Below are 26,014 nucleotides of genomic sequence, written 5' to 3'. Positions count from 1 at the left end.
TTTTTGCTGCACTTTTACATAATGTTTCAAAAATGGCTACCAAATTTACACTGAGTTCAACTACTTTGCAAAGGGGACCCGAGTCACATTTTACAGCACAAAATCAAGAAATTCTGCTTTTAAATATAGTCAAATCTGTACCTAGACTACTATCTTAAGGAGATGTAAATTCCAAACCAGCTACAATATTACTGCTAACTGTGATCAATGACAATTCTTTCGAAGTTTTAAGTATTTGATACTGGTTGACAACTGACATTTCACATTAATCTAGCAAAACCACACATTATGTAAGATTTTTAGAGAGGCACATTTCTTGAAAAATTCCAATTTAAAGAAGTTAGATGGATATTTTGTCTTTAATGTGGGTGAAAACAGTCCTTACAAAAATTAAATTAATTCCCTTGACTGATTCCAGAAACGATTATTGTCTGCAGGAACTTGTCAACTAAAATAAAATTGAAAGCAACCCTACATCTTCTACCTAGATAGGATGTTTAAAGTAAGCTGCAAAGCTACAACTGACCTTTATTTCTGATGGGAAGGGTTGTGGCGACATTGGCAGGGGGTTTGTCAGGCTCCTGGGGTGGGACGACCATGGGCAGTGCCTGCACTGGTACACGAGGAGCCTAAAACATTGGACACTAATAGATTACATTTCTTTTCGTCCTGTATGCTTAATGAGATGTTATACTTCAATAAATATTAACAAATGGTCACTGTTACAAAAGTGGCATGCATAACAAACAGTATTTGATATAACACCTTTTGAAATGTTGAGTTCAGTGCCAATAGTTGTTAACAGTTCCAGACTATTATTCATATGGGTCCTAAGCACTTCACATTCTTAGGCCATGTCTACACTAGCAAGCTTACAGTGGCATAGCCGTACTGATACAGCTGTGCCGCTGTAAAATCACTCATGCAGCCACTCTATGCCAACAGGAGAGAGCTCTCTGTAGACATCATAAAACCACCTAAATGATCAGAAGTAGCTACGTTGGCAGGAGACGCTCTCCCGCCGACATAGCACTGTGCACACGAGCACTTATGCCGATTAAAAATATGTCGCTTGGGGTGAGCTTTTTCACACGCCTGAGCGATATAAGTTTTGTTGACATAAGGGGGAGTGCAGACATGGCCTTAGTATAAACAACAAACATTCTAACAATTTCATCATCATGAACATGGTAACCCATAATAAATCTGCAGTGCAAATTTAAGCCACAGTTGGCTGCAAATGAAGGTTAAAAGAGCACTTCTTACTCAAGTGTTTTCGACTGTTGAGATTTTCTTCCTCATTGTTTTTCAGTAAAATTGACAGATCAAGAGGAAAAAGGCAAAGAATTACCCAGTACCGCTACCAAAGGATTTTCAGTTTGCACTTCAAATTGTAGCATCTTTTCAAAAAAGCTCATCTAGTAACCTACAAAATGTGCTAAACCTATGTTTCCAGATATTTTTCATAACTTTAGTGCATATTTTAGTACCTTAACTTTCAGCAAACTAAGTATGAACACACAGAAAAATGAAATAAAACCCTGTATTAGCTCTTGAATCTTACCCTATTTAAATCATGGGATGGTGGGGTCAGCTGGGTGGCATCAGGTGCAGGAGCAGAAAGCAAGTTATTTGGATAATCCAGCAGGTAGCAAACCACGCTAGTATGACCACCTTTAGCTGCCTCTATCAACATAGTTGAACCATCCTAAAGAGAAAAGTAGCACACTACTTTAGAAAACCATGTGTATGAGAAACTTAAATTATTTTAATTTTACATTTCTACAAGCGTATCTTTAAACACAAAGGCATTAACATTATGAAACTATGAGAATTACATAGCAAGTTCAGTCTAATTTCTTGGTGCAAGAATTCATGACTTCCTGTGGCTAATACGTTTAGGGCTTGCCTTCACTACCACGCTAAATCAGAGCCGCTGCACCGATTCAGCTGCGCCGATTTATCACGTCTGGTGAAGACACACTGCGTCGATGGGAGAGCGCTCTCCCGTTGACATAATTACTCCACCACAATGAGAGGTGGAAGTAGGTTAGCGGGAGAGCATCTAAGTTGATGTAAGTTACATTGCTCAAGGGGGTGGTTTTTCACACCCCTGAGAGATGCAACTAACATCAACTTAGGCGGTGGTGTAGACAAGCCCTTTTTGGCACGGCTTCTCTTGGATGATAAGGATTTCATTTAGCACTATCCACATTTATAATTTTGAGAGTGATTGCTATAAACTTTCATTACAAGTATGTCAGTTTATTTAGCCAGTCCTTGCATTTATTTGAAACAGTAACCATAAGATTAGTTCAGAAGACAAGGAAAACATACAAATGCTAAAAATACTTGCTTTCAGTCGGTGTGTAGGATCAGCTCCATGAGCTAGCAGTAATTCCACAACTGCCAAGTGACCTCCAGCACAGGCCAGCGACAATACTGTATGATCATTGTTAGCTGTGGTCCTATTCACATTTGCTCCTTCAGTGCAGGAGGGGGAAGAAAGAAGGATGGTGGGAGAAGAAATCACTTCACAAAAAGATGAACTGTAACACTTGTCTTTAACCCATTCCCGTTCTGGAATCAATACTTAATTCCACATATATTAGACTAATATGAAACAGCAGCTTTAAAAATAATTAAATGCATAAATCAACTTCAAATGTATTTGATGGCCAGAAATGTTAGGAAAAGACGCACTATTACATAATATAGTACTGTATTCAGCAAATTTGACAATATGAAGTTATAATTGTTAACGCAAAAGTCTCATCAGCTACATAATGGATCAAAAATGTTACTTTTACTAAATACAAGGAAGATAGCATAAATATTAACATTCCCAGCCAAGAATGTGAATATGTCTATATTACATGCATGGACCTAATGTGATTGTGTATGTGATGCCGTTATTCAAGATCTGCCAGCAATTTTGTTGTCATAGTGCCTCACTTTATGACTGATTTGCTGCAGAAGCCCTTCCTAGTCACTGGCAAGCAGCGACTAATTCCAGCTGTGCCTTCTCCCATTCACATCGGCGAAGGGATGATAATGGGGCAGGACTAGGGACAGCGGGCCACTCTGATTCCACACGAGGAGGAGAGGAAAACTTGTAACTGTAGCTGCTTGGGTGATGAAGCGGGGTTAATAAGGAGCAAGAATGACCACACATGCAGTTGCTAAAATTAGACTCCTAAATCAATATTTAGGCACCTGATTTTTAAAAGCTTTGAGCACCCATTAGCTTCCACTATCTTCAATGCAAATAAAACACTAGGGCCTAAAGGGGTCTAATTTTCAGAGTTCCTAAGCCATACCACAGCGCCCAATGAACTTATTGGGAACGGCAGGTGACCAGCACCTTTTAAGTATCAGGTACCTCACTTTAGGTTACCAAGTTTGGAAGTCCTAGCCTACATAGCCTAGTGGCTTAAATATTCTAACTCAAGGTAGAGTGATTAAAATAACATTAATGTAGTTGGAAGCAAGACGATAATGTCATTGTAAGTCCTATAATCATTCCATGTTCTTATTAGAAACACTGAGTTTTATATATAATGTGTCAATTGTATGGACAATCAGGAGGATCAAATGGATCAAATATCTTCTATTTAATAAAAAAATAGATCGAAACACATGAGCAGCGACTCAGTATCCGTACATTACAACATGCCGTGAAGGCTTTCATGCGCTGCCTGCGGTGCAAGAAGGGGCATGTTTAAGACAAATGATGTCCAGAACCTTAATTCCATTATCTATAAAATTAAGCATAAAAAAAAGTTATCCTAGTACTAGCACTGCTATTTAAATTACTGGAAATCTACATAGAATCTACATTACATACACAGTGGTCTTCAAGTCAGAATTCTTATAAAAGCAGAAAAGAAAACTTCATGAACTCACCTTTGCTAATCAAGAACTGAACAGTGCAAACGTGACCTGCTCTTGCAGCTTTCATTAAAGGAGTTCTTCCACCTTCTGATTCATGTTCCTAGACAAAATATGAAAACAGGCTTACAAGATTGCAAAAGGGCAAGTTTCTAAAGGGATTTAAATCCAGCCTGCACTTTTTAAGCTGAAATATTATTACCATCACAAATGACTACATTTTGAGGTTTAATAACCCAATAATATCCACAAACTAACCGACTTATCTTGATGACATCTGTAGAACAGGGATAATACCAACCCACCTTTGTAAAGAGCTTTGAGATCCCCGGATGAAAAGTGTAAGTGTGAAGTATTAAAATGTTCAGATTGTAAAGCCCATGTTTATGGGCTTTTTTAAAGAAAAGAGTTCCCTTATTAATAAGCTTCAGAGTTAACTTCATTTTATGTGGCATTAATATAATGCTCTACAGGCATTCTCAACAGATGCTGAACATGGACAATGTCTCTGTTTACCTCAATCATCTTTATTCCATTACCTAAATACAGTTTATCAACACCTAGTAATTAAAGCAGGAACAGAATTGACATCTTTAATAGTTGCTATTGAAAGTGGGGTGGGGGGGAAATCGGGCTTTTCACTTGCAGCATAACAGAAACAGCTATTTTCTGGTATTAACCAGAATGTGGAGTGGATCATTTCTGCATTTTCATTTGAAATGCTTCATATAAATGACACGGCAGCAGTATTTTTCTGCTCAGGCTACTTTTAAGGGGCTGGAACAGCTTTGGAAGCCAGCCAAGGTAAGTCAGACTAAAGCAGTGGTCTCCAACCTTTTTATACACAAGATCACTTTTTGAATTTAAGATCAACCCAGGATCAACTCAATCCCACACTCTGCATTCCCTCCTCCTGTCACTCACTCTCCCTCATCCTCACTCACTTTCACCGGGCTGGGGCCGAGGGGTTTACAGTGTGGGAGGGTGCTCCGGGCTGAGCCTGGAGCAGGGGTATGGAGTGCAGAAGTGAAGGGTGCAAACTCTGGGAGGGAGTTTGGGTGCAGGGATCATATGGTCACACTGCACCTAATCTCATAGAATCCACTGGACATTTCATGAGTTTTACTTTTTATTAGTGTCATTTGTGGTTTATAGATACAGAATCATTCAGGGATTGTCACAAATCAGTGTAACATTCTCAACTGTGGGGAGTGCATTGGCTGAGCCTGAGAAAGGGGGTTGGGGTGCAGGAGTGAGGGGTGCAAGCTCGGGTGGGGAGGAGAGTGAGGGGTGTGAGCTCTAGGAGGGAGTTTGGGTGCAGGAGGGGGCTCCAGGCTGGGGCAGAGTGTTGGTGTAGAAGGGGGTGAGGGGTGTGGGTTCTGGAATGGAGTTTGGTGCAGGAGGGGACTCCGGGTTGGTGCAGAGGACTGGGGTGAGGGCTCTGGGAGGGAGTCTGGTACAGGGGGTTGGGATGCGGGAGGGAATGTGAGGTGTAGCCTCCGGCCGGGATGCACTTACCACAGGCAGTTCCCGGCCAGCGGTACAGCGGTGCTCAGGCCCCACGCCACTCCTCGGAAGCAGCTGGCTGCTGGCACATCTCTGCGGCCCCTGGGGGCGATAGGGGCAGCAGGTCTCCATGCTTTGGCCGGGAATCTCAGGGGCCACAGAGATGTGCTAGCAGCCAGCCACTTCCAGGAGCAGTGTGGGGCCACGGCAGGCAGGCAGCCTGCTTGAGCCCCGCTGCACTTCTCGTGGCCCAGAGATTGCACTTGACTGGCAGAGGCTCCAGGATCAACCAGTCAATTACGATTGACAGGTTGGTGACCACTGGACTAAAGCATTTTGAGAATTGCTTTTAGATAATGAAATAATCATTTTACATCGAACTGGGAAGAAGAATCACTAATTCCCACATGGTTAACAAGCTACACAAAACTGCATTTAGATAACATATTTCAAGTAAAATGACAGGGAGAATTTAAAAAACAAGTTTTCAGCAATTAACATTCAGTGCTCATTATATTTTTTATTTCTGATTTATAATTATCATCTAAAAGTTAATTCCTTACCAAATCTGCACCTGCCTGAAGTAAGACATCTGCTACATCAGTATGGCCATTTTCACATGCATATGTCAGTGCTGTGTCACCTGTCGCTGTTGTTGCATGCACATTAGCCCCTGAAAAGCAGTATTAATGAACATGTGAGCTTTAAAACAATAGCCTAAAGATATCCAAGGCTCTATGTTCCTAACCGAACAGATTGTAAACCTCTTTTTTATCATTCATATAAATAAATAAATAAATAAATAAATACTCCTTTAAAGATTTTATCAGCCATACTCTGAAATGAGTCACTAAAGACACAAGTCCCCTCAGAACTGAAGTTTGAACTACTTATTGCTCTCCAGCGGTAAACGTATATCCAAAAATATTAAACAGTCTAGAACAGTTACATAAATCACTACAGAGTCTAACTTCATAACGCTGCTAATGAAGGTTTATCAACATGGGCACAGGTACCCTATTCAAGTAAACAAACTTGTAGAACCCAACTGAGCAGAACAAAAAATGACTCCATACCTGCAGCTAGTAAATATTTAACGAGCTCCAAATGACCCTCTTGAGCAGCTTCCATTAGAGGTGTGGAACATCCAAGCTCTATATCAGCTCCTGCCTTAATAAGAAAATCAGCAACTTCCAGAAAACCTCCACAGCAAGCTAAAGTTAAGGCAGTTTCCTGAGTCTCTTCTGTCTGAGCATTGATGTTTGCGCCTTCCAAAAACAAGAAACAAACCCCCCACCACCAAGATCAAGTTAGTTACTGAAACAAATATTAAAAAGTTAATTTCTTTAATGAAAGACATGTAAAATGTAAAGCTGATTTGACTACACTGTTTCAAAGAAAACTCCTGAAATTATTTGAGATCCACATAATTACAACTGTCTCTGACTAGCAGGGATTGCTCACGTGATCTCAGTGAGCACTCTTTTTTCTGTAAGATTCTAGAAGCATATTCCCCAAGTGGATCTATGCAGAGGCCAACTTGAAGAACCTAAATTATATATATTGGTTAATCAGTATGTAACGCTATTCTGTAAAACGCATTTTCAGATTACCAGTTGCTCATTTACTTCTCACTGATTAATCTGAATTTATTTGAGGATTATTTCTTGTTAAAAAGGTCAGGATGTTGCATCTGGAAGAAAGACTATTTGAATAGGAAAAGACTGAAAAAAATAGCACTGTAACTAGTTTTGTAAATTATACATTGATATTCATATTTCTAGATGCCCATATAGTATTTTCAAACCTACTGAGTAGACACACAGTTATAGTTACCTTGACCTAACAATAATGCCACCATCTCTTCATGACCTTCTCTGGCTGCTTCCATTAGTGGTGTATATCCTTCATCATTTACCTCCTCCAAGTTAGCCCCACGTTCAATTAATAATGCTGCCAGCTCTACATGTCCACCACAGGCTGCCAACGTTAATGGAGACTCAAAAGAGTCAGCAGGCATGTTCACTTGAGCACCACTGTCAAGAAGTAACCTAGCAACTTCCACATGGCCATCCTAAGAATGCAAAAAACATAAGATGAACAAAGCACAAATACAGGCAACACAAGTTTTGCCCTGACAACCAGAACTTGGCTTAAAGATCATACTTCAGTTTATGTATACTTCATTCAGACCCAATATACTTTGTGGTCGGGATTTACAACAGAGTCTAAAGGAACTATGTGCACAAATCCCACTGAATTTCAATGGTCTTCTAACACCCTTTGACATTTTTGAAAATCCAAATAGCTAAAACAGATTAAGTGAGTTAAGATGGGAGCAAGATCAAACCTGAAGTATTTTCAAGCATTCTCAAAGCCTCAAATGTAGACATATTGCTACATTATATAGCCCCCCAAAAGTTAAATGTGTGGTTCACAAATTGGTGAACTTAATACAGCATATGCATGTTTTAAAAAAAACATGTTGACATCTATAGAACTTCACTAAACTACACTAATTCAAACAAAAAAGGTTTTCTTCACCCAACTTTTTAGTAACAATTCAATACAGAAGTGTGGTAATGAGGATTCATTAACTTTGACTTAATTCGTACAGAATTTACTAGTACCTTATGAATTATAAAAAAATTAAATAAAAATAAGAAACAAGTTATCAAGATTCTAATGCAATTCTGATCCCATCATAAAAAAATTTACTTTTCTGTCAAAATATTCATCGTATTAGCCAAACAAGCCCCTTCACGGAAAGAAACAGACACTATCATAAATTTCACCATAAAATTACTATAATACAACCTGCTGCACACTGAGTAAAAAAAATTCTTGCTTCTTCCTAAGCTACTGTAAGACATTTTTAGTCATCTTGCCAGTGGATAAAGTTGAACTTGGGTGCTCTTTTTTATATATGTTATATAAAGAAGACATGAAAGTGTGTATTTTATTGTTTAATTTAAAAAATTTAAGATATATGAGGAATATAATGTCTGGTCCTCCCAGGTTTTGCTGAAAGATTTATTGGGGTCTCAAGATGTATGTTACTAAGCTCTCATCTTAAAGGGGCAGAGGTGTTTTATCCTTAAAAAAATTCCCTTTCTCCAAAACGCCAGACATTCATTCATTCATTCATTCATTCAATCTAAAAAAAAATTAAAACAGGGATTAAAAATCACTTCTCCTCTCAATCACTCAGCTTGCATTATCTTGGCTCTTGTGATGTCATTTCACTAGATATCCACTCAATCTATCAGGCATGACAGGACCTGAAATTTTAACCAGGTTAAAAAAAAGAAAAAAAGAAAAAACACCCACGCAGACATTCCCTTATACATCATATGCAGTAAAACAGTGCACAATATCAATTTTTCCCCCCGCCAGCCCCTTAGTTGCTATCTTAATGGACAAAATAGTAAATACCAAAATGCAGTCTCTGAAGCGATTTTTTTCTCCCTTAAAAGCAGACCATTTGGGACAAGTGTGACATGAATATTTATTCTCAATGACAGAGGAAATTTAGTTCCAGAAGAATGCAGGGAAAAAAAAATTCTCAATTTGAGAAGCTGCATCCCTCCTTCTGAGGCCTCTTGGAATTCAGTTCCAAGAGAGGTAAGAATCAGACAGAGGCAAGCAACCACCCACCAACACAAATCCTCAGGCATTTGAGCTAGCCACATGTCCATTTTTTCAGAGGAAAGCATGAGTGTGGTGGAAATGGGGTGCTAGTTTAAAAAAAAAAAAGTGAAGCGAAGTGACACCACAGAAACCACCTCTATTTCTATCAGCTGTTCTCCTAAACTCACAGGGGGATATGGTCCATTTTTGTGGCTTACTATATACAGAACTGGAAAGGACTGTATGCCTTCGGAAATCCACTCCTTGTCACTGATGCCCTTTTGGCTTTACCTTTAATTTATAGGCTGGCGTCTTGACAGATATTAGCTGCCTTAGTTACTATAAATCATTCAGGAAAACCATACATAATATACCCATTTCTAAATGGGAAGTAAGACCTTTCAATAAGTGAACCTTTAGCAGGAAGGTTATCAGATTTTTGCTTAGCCAGACAGCATATTTTGTCTGTTTGTAAGTTTCTTGCTATACAATAAACTTATCTAAGGCCTGGTCTACACTGCGGGGGGGTCTATTACTCATTTTATTATTTTTCATTTTTATGTGAAATCACACAGTAAGCATCCATCTAATTGCTCTGGCTTCTCAATATTTAGCATCAGTATCTCAAAAACAAAAATGAACTGCCTACATCCTTCGAGCCTTCTAGAAATTAATTAAAAAATTTTAGCACCCACTCCTCAATTCAATCACTTGCAAAATCGCTTAAGTAGATATAATACCACCCAGATTTGTAGTCTTTATATTTATTTCAGGAAAGGGAAGACTAAACTAAGATTTCAATAAGGATTAGGGGCATCATTTTACAATCATCTTCAGACAGGTTTATAATGTGAAACAGGTTTATAATGTGAAAGGATTTCTTACATCAAGCACACACATATTATTTACAACACACACACACACACACACCTGCCCCCACTTTACATGCTAGTTGCTTTCCAATAGATGAGATCAGTTCCTGTCCAAGGAGTTCACAATCTAAGGATGAACAGAGACTAAGCAGGGATGGAAAATACACAATATGTTAAAAAAAAGGGGGGGGGCGGGGAAGTATTTAAAGTACATTCATAGTAGAACTGGGTCTTTGAAAGGGACATAACAGTAGAGAGGAGTAAGGCCCTTGAGAATGAGTTCAGGAAAATTCCCTTTGCAGAAGGGCAGCCTAGAAAAGGCATGGAGATATTTATGTCAGAAACTAACAAAACCATTCAGCACAGGACAGGAGGCTAGTAGGCTGGGGGGGGTGCAATGTTAAGAGAGACAAGACTTCATAAGCTGGAATGGCTATATAAAGCTTATTTAGTTATACCGAGTTTTCAAGAAGATAAGAAGCTTGAATTTGATGTAACAGAGGAGGAGCCAGTGGACAAATTCAAAGAGATAAGTAACTAACATCATCAGAATGGGCAAGGAAGTTAAACTTCAGCATCTAGCAAAAGTTAAGCTATACTTTCTCTGCTTTGATTCTGTTCTTCATTTGCATGTGAATAACACAACAAAACTCAAAAAATTTATTGGAAATTTTTTTCAGTTTCTCTGTTTAAGAGGGAATGGAGAGTCATGATACAGCACAAAGAAAAGAAAACAGCTATAATTTCGGGAAAAGGGAGGGGAAAACAGTCACAAGCAATTGTTTCCTTCTTATTATTTAGTAGGAAACCTTGATACAACATTCCAATAACGCCTTCCGTGTACAGAGTTATTATGCGTATCTGCACACACCCATCACTCTAGGGGACTAAATTCCTGCAGCTTACATGTCATTAGACTTGGGATAGGTGAGGTGCATGCTGAATATTACACACTGAATCTTTGATGTTGCAACAGGATAACTAAATGGAAAGATTCTGAAAAAGACCCAGATTTGCTGGAACTAAACCTGCCTGGATAGCTACTCTAAATTTAATCAAAAGTGAAAGAATTCAAATAAATCCATCAATATCTTACACGGTGAATGGGATAAATAACCAATATTATTATTAATATGAATTATATGCTGACAAACAGCTTTCCTAAACTGTCATGCAAGAGACCCAAAATCTTCAGACTCCAGCATGGACAAAGATGAAGCTTGAGGTATCGAATGATAATCTTCTCTTGGACAGAGGCAGCTGAACAATTAATATTGCGAATTGTATGGGTCATAAGTCAACAAACTAAAACCATAGGAACTGAACAGTAAGTTAGACCAAGCCTGTGTGAGATATGACTTTCATTGCTATCACTTGGATGATAGACGATTGTAGCTCTTGCCAAAAAAATTGACTAAAATGAAATACAGCGTGAAATGGATGATCACCCACATATCATTTCTTTTTTTAATCAAACTAACTTTGAAGGGCTGTAGCCACCTCTAAGATCTCCCCTATCATCGTCATTACAGATTTTTAAATGGCTATGAAGTCATGTGATCTAGAGCAACACTTTTTGTAAAAGAAGCTGGAAGAGGAACACATGGGAAATGGAAAGTCTACACATGGCAAGTTTTGTTTTATTTTTTTGAACGAGCTTCCCCGAACTGCAATAGCATGTGCTGAATGCCTCCAGTAACCAGGCAAAGACAGGCATTCAGCCTATAAGTTTAGAAGGTAAAAACATGTACAGTTTAAAGTTATCTGTTAAATGCACATTTTAATGTGACCACTGGGAGCATTCATTTGATATTGCTACAGTTTAGGGATTCCTGTGAGAAGATTTGAAGGTTACCTTGAAGTTCAAAGCTCTTCTTTCAAGCCAGAGTGATTGTAGTTAAGATATGAGCTGGTGACTCAAGTGTAGTAAAATACTACTCACTTATTTCAAGACTTCTTTGTGCAGGCCTCAGAAATAACCAAATTCTAAAATTTTTTATTGGAACATGGCCAAACATGTGCTAGCATAGCAGTCAAAAGCGTCACCCAGTACAAAATATGATTCTTGTGAAGCATAAAATGAGTGCTAATTTAGATCATTCTGCTTTAGAGAAGTATTGTCTTAAACCACGTTTTCTTTACCCTCTTTTGAGTATGGGGAGAGATAAAAATAATGAGACACAATGAATGGGCATATATAATTTAAATTAGATTGTGTACCAAATAGACAAGAGGATCGTTGGTTTGTGGATCTTCTCCAGCAACTGGAGAAACGCTAAATATGCTTCCATGCTACAGCAATGTATTTGTTTCTTACCATACAAGCTTCCATTAAAGCAGTGTGCATTTCATCTGTTTTATGCTCCTGGTCTGCACCTGCCTCCAGAAGAAACCTCACCATTTCTAAATGGCCTAAATTGAAAATACATAATTAATAAAAACCTCAAAACCTGTTCAACAAGTCACATTCTTCTGTTTTGTGTGTGTGTTCATAGACTGAAACACAGTAGAAAGGTTTTAACACATCTAGTTAAACAACGCAGGACTCAGTTACAATACCATAAACAAAGAAAATTACTTTGGAAATCATCACTTCCACCTCCCATATTTTTAGCAAGGGTAAAAATCAGACTTTTACTGTAAACATCATAGCCTACATTATCTAATCACTAAAATAGTGTACAAGTGCACTATTCCGTGTGATATGCTACAAGAATGTTCAATTAATTGCACAAATTTCATATCACTTTATAGGGACTTCAGATACTGTTCAGAAAGAATACTAGACTAACTGGTTTAATCCTAACTTTAATTGTAAGCATGTTGTGAAAGGCTGCTGTCCATTTATTTATGAATACTGTATATGACCGGTGTATAGAAATATTTATTGTATGACTGTATAGGATTAATTCACTGTATGCACAGGTGGATTTAGTTTAATAGCAGGGTCTTAGGAAACCAGCAGAAAGGCAGCACAATGTCTCTAGATGAATAACCTCCTGGTAAATAGGTCAACAAGTTAAGAGAAAATACCTGAGATTATCTGAGCAGATGGCTACTTTCCAGCTCCAGCCGAAGTACACAGCTGTTTTGCCAAGGCTGGGAGCATAAAGTTCAAAGGGACACTAGCAATTAACTCATTCTCCAGAAGGAGGGACACAGTTGTTTGGGCCTGTAGGAAAGGAACAGGCTGACACACATACAGGCCCTCCGGAGGGGGTTTGGAATGGTTGGGCCTTCCTGGTTTCCAGGGGATGGTAATCCATGGGTGACAGATGTGTATAAACTGTTTTCAAAATCCTCTCTAATGTTTCTGTGTTCCTACTGTTAAGATTAAACAATATTTTGTTTTAAGAAAGCAGTCTTGTCAATCTATGTACCAGTGACCCCAAAGGGAAGACTTGCAGGGGCTGAGCCCAGTCTGACTTGCTAGGAAATCACAATTGCTATACAATAGGCAGTAGCCCATGACCTTTTATAAAAGAGTGGGAGAATTGAGGGATTCCACCCCAGGAGAGGCGAAACAAGAGGCCTAACACCTGAAGAGGGTTCGCTCAGAGACCAGAGAGGGGTCCAAAGGCACAGCTGGGCCTGTACCTGTGACACAATCCATTTTCAACTTTTTAGTCATGGATTTGAGGGGTGGGGGGGAAAGAATCCTGCAAGCCAAGACAGCAACAAAAATAGTGATAACATTGTCACACTCAGGTTTTCAAGCCTCAGACACGAGATCTGGAAGCAAATTAGAAAGCCAAAAAGAGATCAGAACCTCCAAGAAAGAAAGGAATACAAGACTGAAGGAGCACTTTGAAACAGTCAACTTGAACTCCAAGTTCTTTCCTATGCAAAAGAGTGAGGAGCTGTGTAAGTACAAACTTGCGCGGTTTGCTTTTTACTCTGCTTCCAAAGCTCACAGATCAGGATTCAAAATCCAATCATATTGCTCTGTTATAATTCATTTTCAGAAGACTCCATTACTACTTACTCTTTTCTAAACACCATCAAAAACCACATCCCAATACCTAGGGTAATAGAACAGTGCAACAGGAACAATCAGAAAAATGTAATCAAGAATATTAGAACAAAATTTATGATCACCCAAATACCTCAGTGCTCAGCTACTATGCTGATGTAGCTACTTAAGTATGTAGACCACAGACCGGACACTAAATGGAAAGCACAGATCCATCATAATAACTATTTGAGTGAAACCTGCCTTAAGTAACCATTTGAGGGACAAATTAGTTCATTTAACAGATGTGGCCTTCTAACAGAAGTAAACAAGACTTGCATTCCATGGGTCTGGGTGGTCTAAGATAGACAGTTGCCTAAAAGGGAGGCAGTGTTCTCTAGTGGATAAGGCACTGGAATAGGACTCAGAAGACCCGAGTTCTCTTCCTGGCTGTGCCACTGGCCTCGACAAGTTACTTCCCCTCTGTGGCTTTATTACCCCTATTTTACAGATGGGGAAACTATACTGATCTTTGTAAAGCACCTTAAAATCTACAAATTAAAAGCACTATACATAAAGGTCTTATTCATGCTCTTTTCTACCTGTTTCACTGAATTATAATAAGAAAAGGAGTACTTGTGGCACCTTAGAGACTAACACATTTATTTGAGCAAGCTCACGAAAGCTTATGCTCAAATCAATTTGTTAGTCTCTAAGGTGCCACAAGTACTCCTGCTCTTTTTGCGGATACAGACTAACACGGCTGCTACTCTGAAACCTGAATTATAATAGTGGACTTTGTCTAGAGCAATTATAATAAACTATTACAAAATATTTTGGTTCCCCAATATCATTTTCTCCAAATAAGGGCTTAATCTTCAAGCACTTGTAGAAATGTTTTTCATATTTTGTTCAACAAGCAGCTTATTTTCAGAAGCTAGATACTTTTTTTTGTAGTGCGCAGTAAATAAATCAATCCACTGATTTTTCAGTTAACTGCATTTCTTCATGAAAGTTTGCACTTTTTCTGGTTATTTTACTGACATAACAGGATTTAAAACCTCATGTAAATAAGAGATATAAAATAAGGACCAGATTCCGATACACTTACATTGAATAGCATCTCACTCCATAAGTGGCCCCACTGATTTTAATGCACGGTACTAAACCAGGGTTAAGGGATCAGACTCTGGTCCTTAATAAATTGCAAAATCTATACCTATCTGTAACATTGTAATTAATATATTTTATGTTGAATTCTAAGGCTTGTTAAGGAAAGTAAGGTGTTTTAGGCAAACTTCTACAAAAAAAGTAAAGGCTTTAATACTGATACTGCACCTTTGTAACAAGCCAATGTAAGTGCACTCTCCTTAAATTCATTGGAATGTGTATTGATTCCTGCTCCGTTTTCTAACAGCACTCTGGCTACTTCCACATGTCCAGCACTTCCTGCTTCCATAAGTGGAGTGTGACCATTTTCATTGTGGTCCTCAATGCTAGCGCCGGATTCCAGCAGTACCTTCACAACATCTACATAGCCCCCAGCACAGGCGTAGGTAAGTGCTGTGTTGCCTAGTACCAGAAGAGAGAAGAAACAAAAACAGAAGTTATTCAGACATTTTGTTCTGGCAACAGGAATTGTTTCTACATCCCACTTACCCCTAGACTCATTTCAATACTTAATAAGTCTGATATTTTAAAAATGTTTATAAAATTTTCAGGTTATGGCTCAAGAAACAGTACAATTAAAAACAAAACAACTTTTCACACGTACACCAATGCTAACAGACTAAAACCCTGAACTATAAATGGTGTCTAATGACCTGATTTGGGAGGGGGAAATGAAATCACCCCCATTTTTCTCCACGTAAATCTGCAACCTCTGGCATGACTCATCTCCACACTGATAATTTAATGGGAGGTGTGAAGAATGTGTTATTTTCAGTTTCAGTGTAGTGATACTACTCTGCACAAAGGAAAGCTGATGTTAGATCAAGTAAGGAGTGGAGTGAACTGCCTTGAATAAGATGATTTCAAGACTTAATCCCAAAGAGTTAATTTTTAGTACCCAGAGCTGGAATCAGCATATTTTCATTAAATATACTTTCATTCTTTTATGAATCACAGACAACATGAGCATTCCTCCCCCCCCCCACACACACACTTTTTTATTTATTTTAAGGGGAATGATACTGCTACTCTACTTTCTGACAACTATTTGGTAACGAAAAAATTTCCTATTCTTCTAATATTTATTAATAGTTTGTTGAAAGCAACATATTTGTAAAACAACTCGTAACCAAGACTTCAATAGTTAACACTCTACTTCAGAGCTGACAAGGACACTTGCAGTTACCCAAAAGTAGTTTCTCTAAAATACAAAATTAAAAACAAAATTATCGATTTGTGAAGTTATGCACTGAAACAGATTATACATGAATAAAATAATCTGGCTAAAGAAACTGCAAATAGTAGTTAAAAATAAACTTCTCACAATCACCACATGTCCAATTAATCTCTGCCAGAATTCAAGCAAGCAATCATTTGCAACAAAGCAAATAAGTAGTCAATAACAAACTATCCAAATTATGCTCAAAATAGCATAATGTAGTCTATGTCATTGTCTTCATAGATCTGTGCTCACATTTCTTTCATTCTTTCAATGAAATTTCACTTTTGAAACTATTCACTGACTTGGGTTTTCAAACACCTACCATTATCTACATACCTTTAGGGAAAAGATTATTATACAATGTCAAATGGATCAATAGCCACAAAGAACTATGCCTATGCTTTTTTCTTTTTTTAACATAGATTGCTCATGCAATTAGAAATATCTAGTGATTTCCAAGCCTCACCAAATGTTAAAATAAAAACAGCTGGTAAGTTAAATGTATAGCAAAGGTATGTCTCCAGATGAACTTCAAATTTCATTATCAGCTTAATACAGCAAACACTTATAATCTAATTTGTATTCATGATAATACAGCTGTAATCTCTCAAGTGGCACACAACTGCAGCTGTCCACAGTCTAGAATTATAGGGTGAATCCGGCTCTTATTTAAGTCAAAAGGAGAGCTATCATTTAACTTCAACAAAGCCAGGATTTCACCCATAGCTTTTGCAATGCTCTAAAGGTCCAGGAAGTCACATAACTCATGGTATGGATCCCAAACCCATGAAAACTATCAACATTTCTGCTACTTACAACTCTTTGGAGATTTTCAAGGTGTGACAGATATGGCAATTTTCTCAAAAGTACCCTTGAAAGACATTATATTAAGTTTACGCATTATTGTGGACTGAGATTGTATGTAACCTTGGGGGCCCGGGGGGAAGAGAAGTGACAGATGTGAGACCTGGGAGTTCAACAAACTATACTGAAAATGTGCCAGACAGGTATGGACTTTTGGAACAATAAGTGTAAATGGATTTCCTGGGGAATCCCTAAGGAAGAGGTTAATGCAAATTCCTAAATCCAGGTACACAAATACCCAGCCTTCTGAAGTTACTCAGACAAGAAGGTCATTGTCTCCTGGTTGCCAGGCACAGGAGGCCAAGATCAAAGGCCTGGGCTATATAAAGAAATGACTAATTTGCCCAGTTTCTGTTCTGGATCTAAGACAAAAGCATTTGTAATCATAGGAAAAACCCAGTTGTGGGTTTTGAAGGACTAAAGCCTATCACAGCCCTATATTGGATTGGGAGTGACCTCTGGTAAGCTTTTTAGCATCCGTGTAGGTTCTTTTATTGTTTTAGTGTTTTCTCTGTAATGCTCTTAACTTAAGAATGAATGTGTTTACTTAGAAGGAGCTGTGTAGTAACTTATAACTGCGGGCAATGCTCTGGTCATAGTCCAGAGAGAGCAACAGAGAAAGCAAAGCACAAGTGCTGGCCTTTTTAGGCAAACTGGCTTGCTGGAGATATCTCAGTGTGAGGCAGGGAGCTATGCCATCTTGAAATCTCCGGTCAGGAGAGAGTGAGATGCGACTTTCTGCCCAAGTGAGTTGATGGCTAGGAGCCAGAAGCCAAAGTAGATGTCCTGGGTGGACCATGGAGGGGGAAAAAACAGGTGCACTTGCTCTGAAATGGACATGAGGCAAGTGAAAATCATGGTATGTGTTGTTTCACTCAGGATTTTTTGTATTTTTTCAACCGTACTGCCTCACAATTTTAAAGGTTTTTTTTTAGCAAAGGTTGTTTTTTTGTTTTTTTTTTTAAAGATTTCTTATAGGAGGAGACAACTAGTTGTCTTATTAGGACACACTAATGGATTATGAAGTGTGTGCGTGTGTATTTTATCTTGACTCTAAAACTTCATGTTCCAAATAGACAACTGGCAAAGAGATATAGGACACCACTATTTGTTAGGACCACAATTTTGTTTCTCTTCCTTCCCCCCATGCGCATCCTGTCTCTGCCCCCTTCACTTCCTTGATCTTAATGATCTTTTAATCTGTTCTCTCCTTTACATCTTTTTTGCTCTCATTCCCATAGAACCATTCCATCTCTTGGATTGCCAGTTTCCCCTGCTACTGTTCATCACAGAAAGTGCATCCAGACTAGCTGGCAGACAATTATTCACACTGATTGATGGCTAGTGAGCATGTTTCTCAATGAGTCCAGTACATGTTGCAAAGTTTATAACAATACACACTGTGGTCTATAGTCTATTATTTGGGCAGGAATGAACTTTATCACCATTTGCAAATGAAGATGGAGTAACAGCTACTGCAAAAGTGAAAAAGGCAGATGTAAACTTCAGCGTCCTGTTTGATTAAGACTGGGGATACTGACCATATGTCTGGAGTCAATCTTTTTTATTTCTCCAAGAAATATGAAAGCAACACAAACACAGTGGAGGGGGGAACAAACAACTGACTCACCAGAAGGACATCAGATGCACAAAGATGCAAAAAAGCTAAGCGTTTCCATGACAGAACACTCTCAGACATTCACTGTTCATCGTGGCACATTTATTACCTGTTGATGACTGTGCATTGACGTCAGCACCATGAGCTAGCAGCAACTTCACAATTTTGACGTGTCCGCCATTAGCAGCAGCCATTAAAGGTGTTATGTCTCCTTTAATACCTCGGTCTTCTACATTAGCATGCATCGCCAGAAGAACCTTTGGCAGAACAGACAATAAGTGTTATTGTAAGACGACAAATGCCCAAATTGTCATAGAGCTTAAAATTGTATTCTATATACAATCCTGTTTTGTGAAATTGTGTCGTGTAAGAGCTTATTTCAAATGCTATATATACACAAAGTGCCTGTTAGCAATGCAATTTTTTTCTAATGAAGCTGAGTTTTTATCTGTTGAAAATAAGTAAAGAGTGAAGTAACTGAAATTTTACTTGGGCTCTGTACCACCACAAAGGCTGAACAGTGATACACCAGGACAGTACTTTCTACACTGTGTAAAAGAAAGCACTGGAAACCAACCTGTGCAAGCTCATAGTATCCAGCTGAGCAGGCTAAACAAAGGAGACTTTCCCCTTCTTCTGTGTGTTCATTCACACTTCTCCCTTCAATCAGCAACTTTCGCACAGCATTTACATCTCCTTCTGAACAAGCTTCTGCCAAACTGCGGCTAGGAAAGTAAACATCATCTTCAGAAAATGAAATTTTAACTACACTTTAAGCAGTAAGGAAATACCTATGTGAGTAGAGTAAAAGTACTATGTTCTTTTCAAATACAAACCTGACTTGTCATCATGATGCAGTCAACACAAGAAAAGTGCGATAGGAAAAAGGTTTATACTGTATTTCAATATATCATTTGAAAAATTAGAACTCTCATGAGCAGTTAGTGCTTCTGCCACTTTAAGCTCTGGTAAAACAGAATCCAGTACAAACATTTTCAAGCCCATCATGTCACGTTTTAGTTTACCAAACTTCCTATATATAAATAGAAACAAGGGAAAATCTAGGTGATGGAACAGCAGCACTGTACAGTCATAGGTCTGACCATTGCCCCGGTGAACCCTGCCACTGATGTTTCTAATCTGAACCCTTACACATCTGTGCAATAAAAATTTAATAACTTACATTGTTTGCTACAAGTTGTCTCTGTTATAATGTTTTCATTTTATGGGAGGTTTACTGTGGACACGGCAGAATAGCTAGCAGCCAGTCTAACCAAAGTTCTTGTTATATCAGGTGAGAGGGAGCCTGACAGAGGACTTTTGGGGGGGAAAGGGGGGCAGGTGGGTGAGGAGTGAAGGGGGAAAGGGAAGTATGGTTGGGTGATAAGCAAGCAGGAAGAAATGTGCAGGAGAGGAAGCAGCACACCATGATATGGGATTGCTAACTAAAAGGCTGATTTGGGTGGAAAGAGATGGCCTGCACTGGTATCATGTTTTGTCTACTCTGCAGTGTCTATCTGGTAACTTACGAGCAGGGATCCTAGAAATCCGTTTGCCATGGAAAAACACGGAATATGAATTTTTATGGAAAATCTTTAGTTTTTACATTTTTTTAAAAAAATGAAATCATACATTAACTACAGTGGAACCTCGTTTATCCAATTTAATTGGGACTGGGGCCAAACTGGATAAGCAAAAATTCAGACAATCCGTAGAATGGGCAAAGAGCTTCGGCATCCCGGGGCTGAAGTTCTTTGCCCATTCTCCGGATTATGTGAATTTTTGCATATCCAATCTGGCCCTGGTCCCAGCTAGATTGGATAAACAGGGTCCCCCTGTAAAATGTGGCTAGGGAAACTAAAGTTCAGAGTTTCATTTTAAATCACAGAAAAATGCGGATTTTTATGTTTTTTTAAATCAGAGAATTTTGGGTTTTTTTATGATGGGAAACTAGGATCCCTGCTGATGAGGTTGTCATCTACCAAACATTGTGGTGATTCATTTAGGCAGTAACGATCTGGGCTTTATTCCTGGTATACGCCACATTCAATCAATAAAAGCAGATCTGGACCACAGAGATGTGTCTCCAGGAGCTGACAGAGTTTTCTCTGATTTGGTTGGGCATCTGAATAATTGCTACCACAACAATATGAAATCGATAGGTAAATACTGGGAGAACCGAGAACCTCAATCGGGAAATTGGAGGGTAAACGACTGACCGGAATATGCATACAGTATGGCACAGACACATTACTAACTCTGACACCTGACTGTTTCTTGGAGATGGGGTGGATCTATTGGACAGGGGTCACAGGATTTTTCTCTCAAAACATAAAACTGTCAATATTTTGGAACAGAAACCCTGTACGATTTCTCTTGCTGGCCTTGCTACCTTCCAACCCTCAGAAACATGACCAGGAACACCATCCCATTCTAACATAGTTGTCCTTCATTCCAGGCACAACACATGAGTCCAGTTATAGGAGGGGGAGAAATAATGTCAACAGAAATGTCTGTATATCAGGAAGTGAAGACTTCAGGTAGATGCGTTCACTATTGTACCCAGACCCCAGCACTGCAAGCTGGGGACAGGCTGGACAGGGGAACCACACAATGGATCAGAGGCATGACTGTGGGGAGGTGCCGATGCAGGGCTGGTGGGGCCCAGCTGATTGTGGGGAGGGGCTGGGTTGGTATGCAAACTGCAGGACATGATATGTATAACTGCCTAAATGACTACTAACTCCTACCAACCACACATCTCTTCCTTAAAAAAAAAAAAAAACTCAGGAAATTCAATGGCAAAAAAACTACGTTAACGCAGAGTTAAGGTTACTTGGTGATATGATATCACATTCCAGAATGCTGAGTTGAGCAAAACTCAAGCTTCTGAAAAAACAGCAAATGCACAGTTAAGGTTGCCCAGGCAATCTTAACTCTGCCCTCTTTCAGCTGTGTTCCACTATGTCCTGTTAACACACACAACTTTACTTTACCTATCCCACAGTTGCTGAAACATATAAGCTCTTCACCTCCTTTTAGGACCCATTCTCACCCACAGGATTTCAACACACACTTTCCCCCCATTCCTCTGGAGATGGGGGTAGCCAATGGGAACTATGTGTATACTTTCCCGTGTGGGGAGTGTGTCAGATGGGGGCAGTGACTAAGCCTGCTTGGTCAAGGTGTGTTTGTGATATGAGGAACAGAGTTGAATACTTTGAGGCGTGTTACAGAGCTGTGATTCTGACATGAGGAAATCTGTATTTTGCACCTGTCAATGTGTAAGAGCAAAAGGAAGAGCTGCATGTGTACCTTCAGGATCAAGTGTACCGCAATTTCAGTGTACCGCAATTTCATTGCAGAATTGTGTAGGTTGTGTCTGCAGCAGGACATACAGCTTTTATCACTGAGGATCTTGTCAGCTGTGAGATGGAATATGAGAGAACTAATGCTCTAATGACGGCTTTGCGAAAATGGACATTTGAGATATCTAGGAAGTACGCATAAGAGAGGTGCAAAAGGCTGCGAAATGGTTCTTAAATTGTACCTTTGAGAGTTTTTCTAAGAAGTTGGCTAAGGGTATGTCTACACTGTAATTAGACACTCGTGGCTGGCCTGTGTCAGCTAACTCGGGCTCACAGGGCTTGGGCTAAAGGACTGTAACGGCAGCATAGCCTGCAAGAGGCCAGGATCCTGGGTCCCAGAAATAGGACCCCAGCCCGAGCATCTACACCACAATAAAACAGCCTCTAAGCCCAAATCTCATGAGCCTGAGTGAGCTGACATGGACCAGCTATGGGTTTTTAACTGCAGTGTAGACACACCCTAGTGTGAGAGAGTGTATGTGAGGACCTGGAAGCTCTGGAATCTCAAGGGCCAATCTATGTGCGTATTGAGATGTTGCTCAAAGCTGCTAGAGCAGGGGTTCTCAAACTGGGGGTCGGGACCCCTCATGGCGGTTGCAAGGTTATTTCATGGGGGGTTGTGAGCTGTCAGCCTCTACCCCAGACCCCGCTTTGCCTCCAGCATTTATAATGGTATTAAATGGTATTAAATATATTAAAAAGTGTTTTTCATTTATGGGGGCGGGGGGGGGTTGCACTCAGAGGCTTCCTATGTGAAAGGGGTCACCAGTACAAAAGTTTGAGAACCACTGGGCTAGAGGGAAGGTGGCAACTCCCTTTTTGTCCTTTAACAGTGTTAGTTAGAATCTTGTGGGTGAGAATGAATGGATCCTAAAAGGAGGTGAAAAGCTTGTACATTTCAAAACCTGTGGGGTTGGCAGAGTACAGGTAATGTTTGTTAATGGGGCATACTGAGGCACTGCTGAGTTTTTTGCCATTGTATATGTATTACAGTAGCACCTTGAGGCTGCAACCAACACCATGGCTGCATCATGCTAAAGGATATACAAACACCCCAAAAGCATAGTCCCAACCCTGAAGAGCCTGTATTCTAAATAAAGACGACTAAGTGTGAGACAGGGGTGTAACATATAAGCAGAAGACTGGGGACAGAGACAGATTAAGAGACCTGTCCAAGGTTCCACAAAAAGTACGGCAGAGCAGAGATCCAAAGTCACTTCCCAAGTCCCACTCCATTGCCCTAACCATAAGACCACAACTTCCTCCCTTAACTTAAAAAAGCCATAGAAGGATCTTGATCTTATTTGCTCCTCAACCCTACTTCACCATTTATATTAACCACTTTCTTTTTAAAAATAAATAAATAAAAATAAGGAAGTGGGCACTAGAAAAAATATTTAAAATCTTCCACTAGTTTCAGGAGTCATCATCTCCTGAAGAAATTTGAAGAAGAAAGCACACTACCATAGCAGGCTCAGAGCCTACTAGATTTTGTTTGACATTTGAAATTATGTCTAAGGTAGTGAAGTATGAATTTTCCTTGAATGCGTTAACGCTTTTAGTACTGATGTCAATAAATTCCCAGTACCCCATGCAAAAGCATTTTGCATTTCCCACCTGGAAAGCTCTTAGTGCCAAATGGATTAAATAAAAAGCCCGAAGTATATGCTCAGAATTGACAATCTGAAGCCAGTTCAAGCTCAACAACTATGTCATTGTTGTATAGCGAAAGAAAGGAGACACCAATAAAGAATGTGTTTTAAGTGGCAGGGAAAAAAATGCAAAAGATCTATTTACTTGTCCGTCTGCCCTGCATTTGCTGTGCTTTCCGCTCTCATTCGGGTAAGTGCAGCAGCAGCTTCATCCAACGCACAGCTGACCGAGGAAGTCAGTCTACGAAGCACCTCGGGATCTGCAAATGCTTTACCGTCAGCGGTGGATAATTTACCTATTCCTTTCATTCCAATTTATGAAAAGTGGATACGTACACCGAAAAAGGAAAACAAAAGTAACAAACAAAGTGTAAATTCAGTCCATACAATATGTGAGCAGAAACCATTCCAATACTGATTGCATAGGGAAAATTTCAGGTACACTGGACATTTATGTTTTTTTAAAATGACTTTAGACAATTTGAACAATGATCCTGTAACATAACTGCATTCACGATGACAGCACAAAAGTGACAACTTCCTTAAAAGACCAAACAGTGAGTGATTTTAAGTTACTGAAAACTGTATGCCATAAATGTTTTTTTTCCAACTGAATTTCAAAACAAGACCTCAGTGGGCAATTTGCACATTCCAAGTTTTAAAACTAAGCATTTCTTTTTAAAAAAAGAAAAGGAGTACTTGTGGCACCTTAGAGACTAACCAATTTATTTGAGCATAAGCTTTCGTGAGCTACAGCTTGAGCTTATGCTCAAATAAATTGGTTAGTCTCTAAGGTGCCACAAGTACTCCTTTTCTTTTTGTGAATACAGACTAACACAGCTGTTACTCTGAAACCTGTCATTTCTTTTTAGTATCCTAAACATTTCTTTATAAAACAGGCATTTTTCTTCTGTACCACCTCTGGAAGACAAACAGTTGTACAGGTTTCTATAAAGCTTTCAAGAAAAATTTCAACTCTGATCTGAGACCAAACAATACCAAATGAATATGAGTGTTCTAATTATTAAAAATAGTACATATGTTTCAGGAAGTGAGAAGCTAAGTTCTGGCAGAACTCCATGAAGCCCTGTGGTTGAGGCTGCTCAGGATTTGTGCTCCATCAGCACTTCTCCCTGGAACACTAGTTTCACACCCTGTCTGGCTAGCCCCACTCACTTTCTAAACAGCACTGAAGAGCTCTCTCTCTTCCCAGTGGAGATGAGGTTGCTGACAAATGTATTTGCCTCACTGTTCTAGGGGGGGATTTTCCACCAGTGGGGACCCATTGCCTGGATCCTGACAGCACAATGAATCAACCCCATTAAGAAGTTAAGCTTACCACCACCTTTGCAAGTAGATATGTTAAGCTTTTGGGGATGACTATTTTGTTTGTTAAAGCTTGCAATATAATTTTGGTAAGGAACTCAAATATAAATAAAAATAAAGGAAAAACTGAACTGGAGGCTACTCTATTACAGGAGAGCTACCTTACAGAAAAAAAGAGGCTGATAAATGGTGGGCACTGATTTCTACTTCCTTCACAGGGAAGAGCTAAGAGGGTAGCCATCCTTTCCATTAAAAAATAAAATAAAATAAAGCCCATATAGAAGATATGGTTAAAGACCTAGAAAGGTGGAGTCTTAACCAGGGCAACTACAGAAACAAAAGTAAAACACAAGCTCTATAATTCAGACAGAGTACTTTCACTCACTCTCAGTCTGAAGTGTGGCCTTGCACGTGGGAAATAATTCCGAAATGGGAGGTGGGGAAATTAATTGAGCTTTACTAGCATCATATAAATATATTATAAATAAAATAAGGTGGAGTTCTGTAGTCAACAGAGAATGATATCAGGACATTTCTTTTTCCTGCATTTTCAAATACTTTTGGAAAGGAATGTATTTTAATTAGTCCCATCCCCCCTGCAAAATAATTTTCACACCACTGAAAGTTCACACTGCATTCATTAAGCCCCAAGACTGTCACACTTACACATGAAGATTAGTACTTATGCAAGCAGACCCATTATGGTCTCAGGAGTAAGGGTTGCAGGACTGAGCCCTTAAAAGACATGAGTACTTACCTGCAGCTTCTAGTAAAGCTTCTAATCTAGCTTGGGTTTCTGGGTCTACTGTCCTCAAGTCAGCACCATCAGCAGTACTAGACAAAAGCAATTTGGAAGCAGTCTCCAACATTGGATTTTCCAAATCATCCTGATCCAAAATGAATGACTCCACCTAGAAAGAAAAAAGAACACATTAGCCTTAAT

General features: G+C 39.2%; 1 protein-coding gene across 2 annotated transcripts in view; it reads right to left on the bottom strand.

Moving 5' to 3' along the window:
- The window catches only part of ANKRD17 (ankyrin repeat domain 17), a 130,167-nt gene that overhangs the window by 42,238 nt on the left and 61,915 nt on the right, over nt 1–26,014 (bottom strand). Inside the window, exons 2-14 of one of the 2 annotated variants that reach the window (XM_077814889.1) lie at nt 25,829–25,982; nt 23,891–24,047; nt 19,303–19,450; nt 18,835–18,982; nt 15,190–15,423; nt 12,217–12,311; nt 7,234–7,471; nt 6,474–6,665; nt 5,961–6,070; nt 3,907–3,994; nt 2,357–2,484; nt 1,565–1,708; nt 527–629 (exon numbers count right to left, since the gene is read on the bottom strand). In XM_077814889.1, coding sequence (XP_077671015.1) covers nt 527–629; nt 1,565–1,708; nt 2,357–2,484; nt 3,907–3,994; nt 5,961–6,070; nt 6,474–6,665; nt 7,234–7,471; nt 12,217–12,311; nt 15,190–15,423; nt 18,835–18,982; nt 19,303–19,450; nt 23,891–24,047; nt 25,829–25,982 — 1,939 coding nt within the window. Of the gene's footprint in view, nt 1–526; nt 630–1,564; nt 1,709–2,356; nt 2,485–3,906; nt 3,995–5,960; nt 6,071–6,473; nt 6,666–7,233; nt 7,472–12,216; nt 12,312–15,189; nt 15,424–18,834; nt 18,983–19,302; nt 19,451–23,890; nt 24,048–25,828; nt 25,983–26,014 lie in introns of those variants that run through there. The other variant, XM_077814887.1, reaches the window with a different exon arrangement.

This window comes from Eretmochelys imbricata, chromosome 4 (assembly GCF_965152235.1).
Source record: "Eretmochelys imbricata isolate rEreImb1 chromosome 4, rEreImb1.hap1, whole genome shotgun sequence".
In the NCBI taxonomy this organism is placed as follows: domain Eukaryota; kingdom Metazoa; phylum Chordata; order Testudines; family Cheloniidae; genus Eretmochelys; species Eretmochelys imbricata.
Note: the sequence above shows the minus strand (reverse complement) of the source record. Positions and strands in the feature narration are given on the sequence as shown.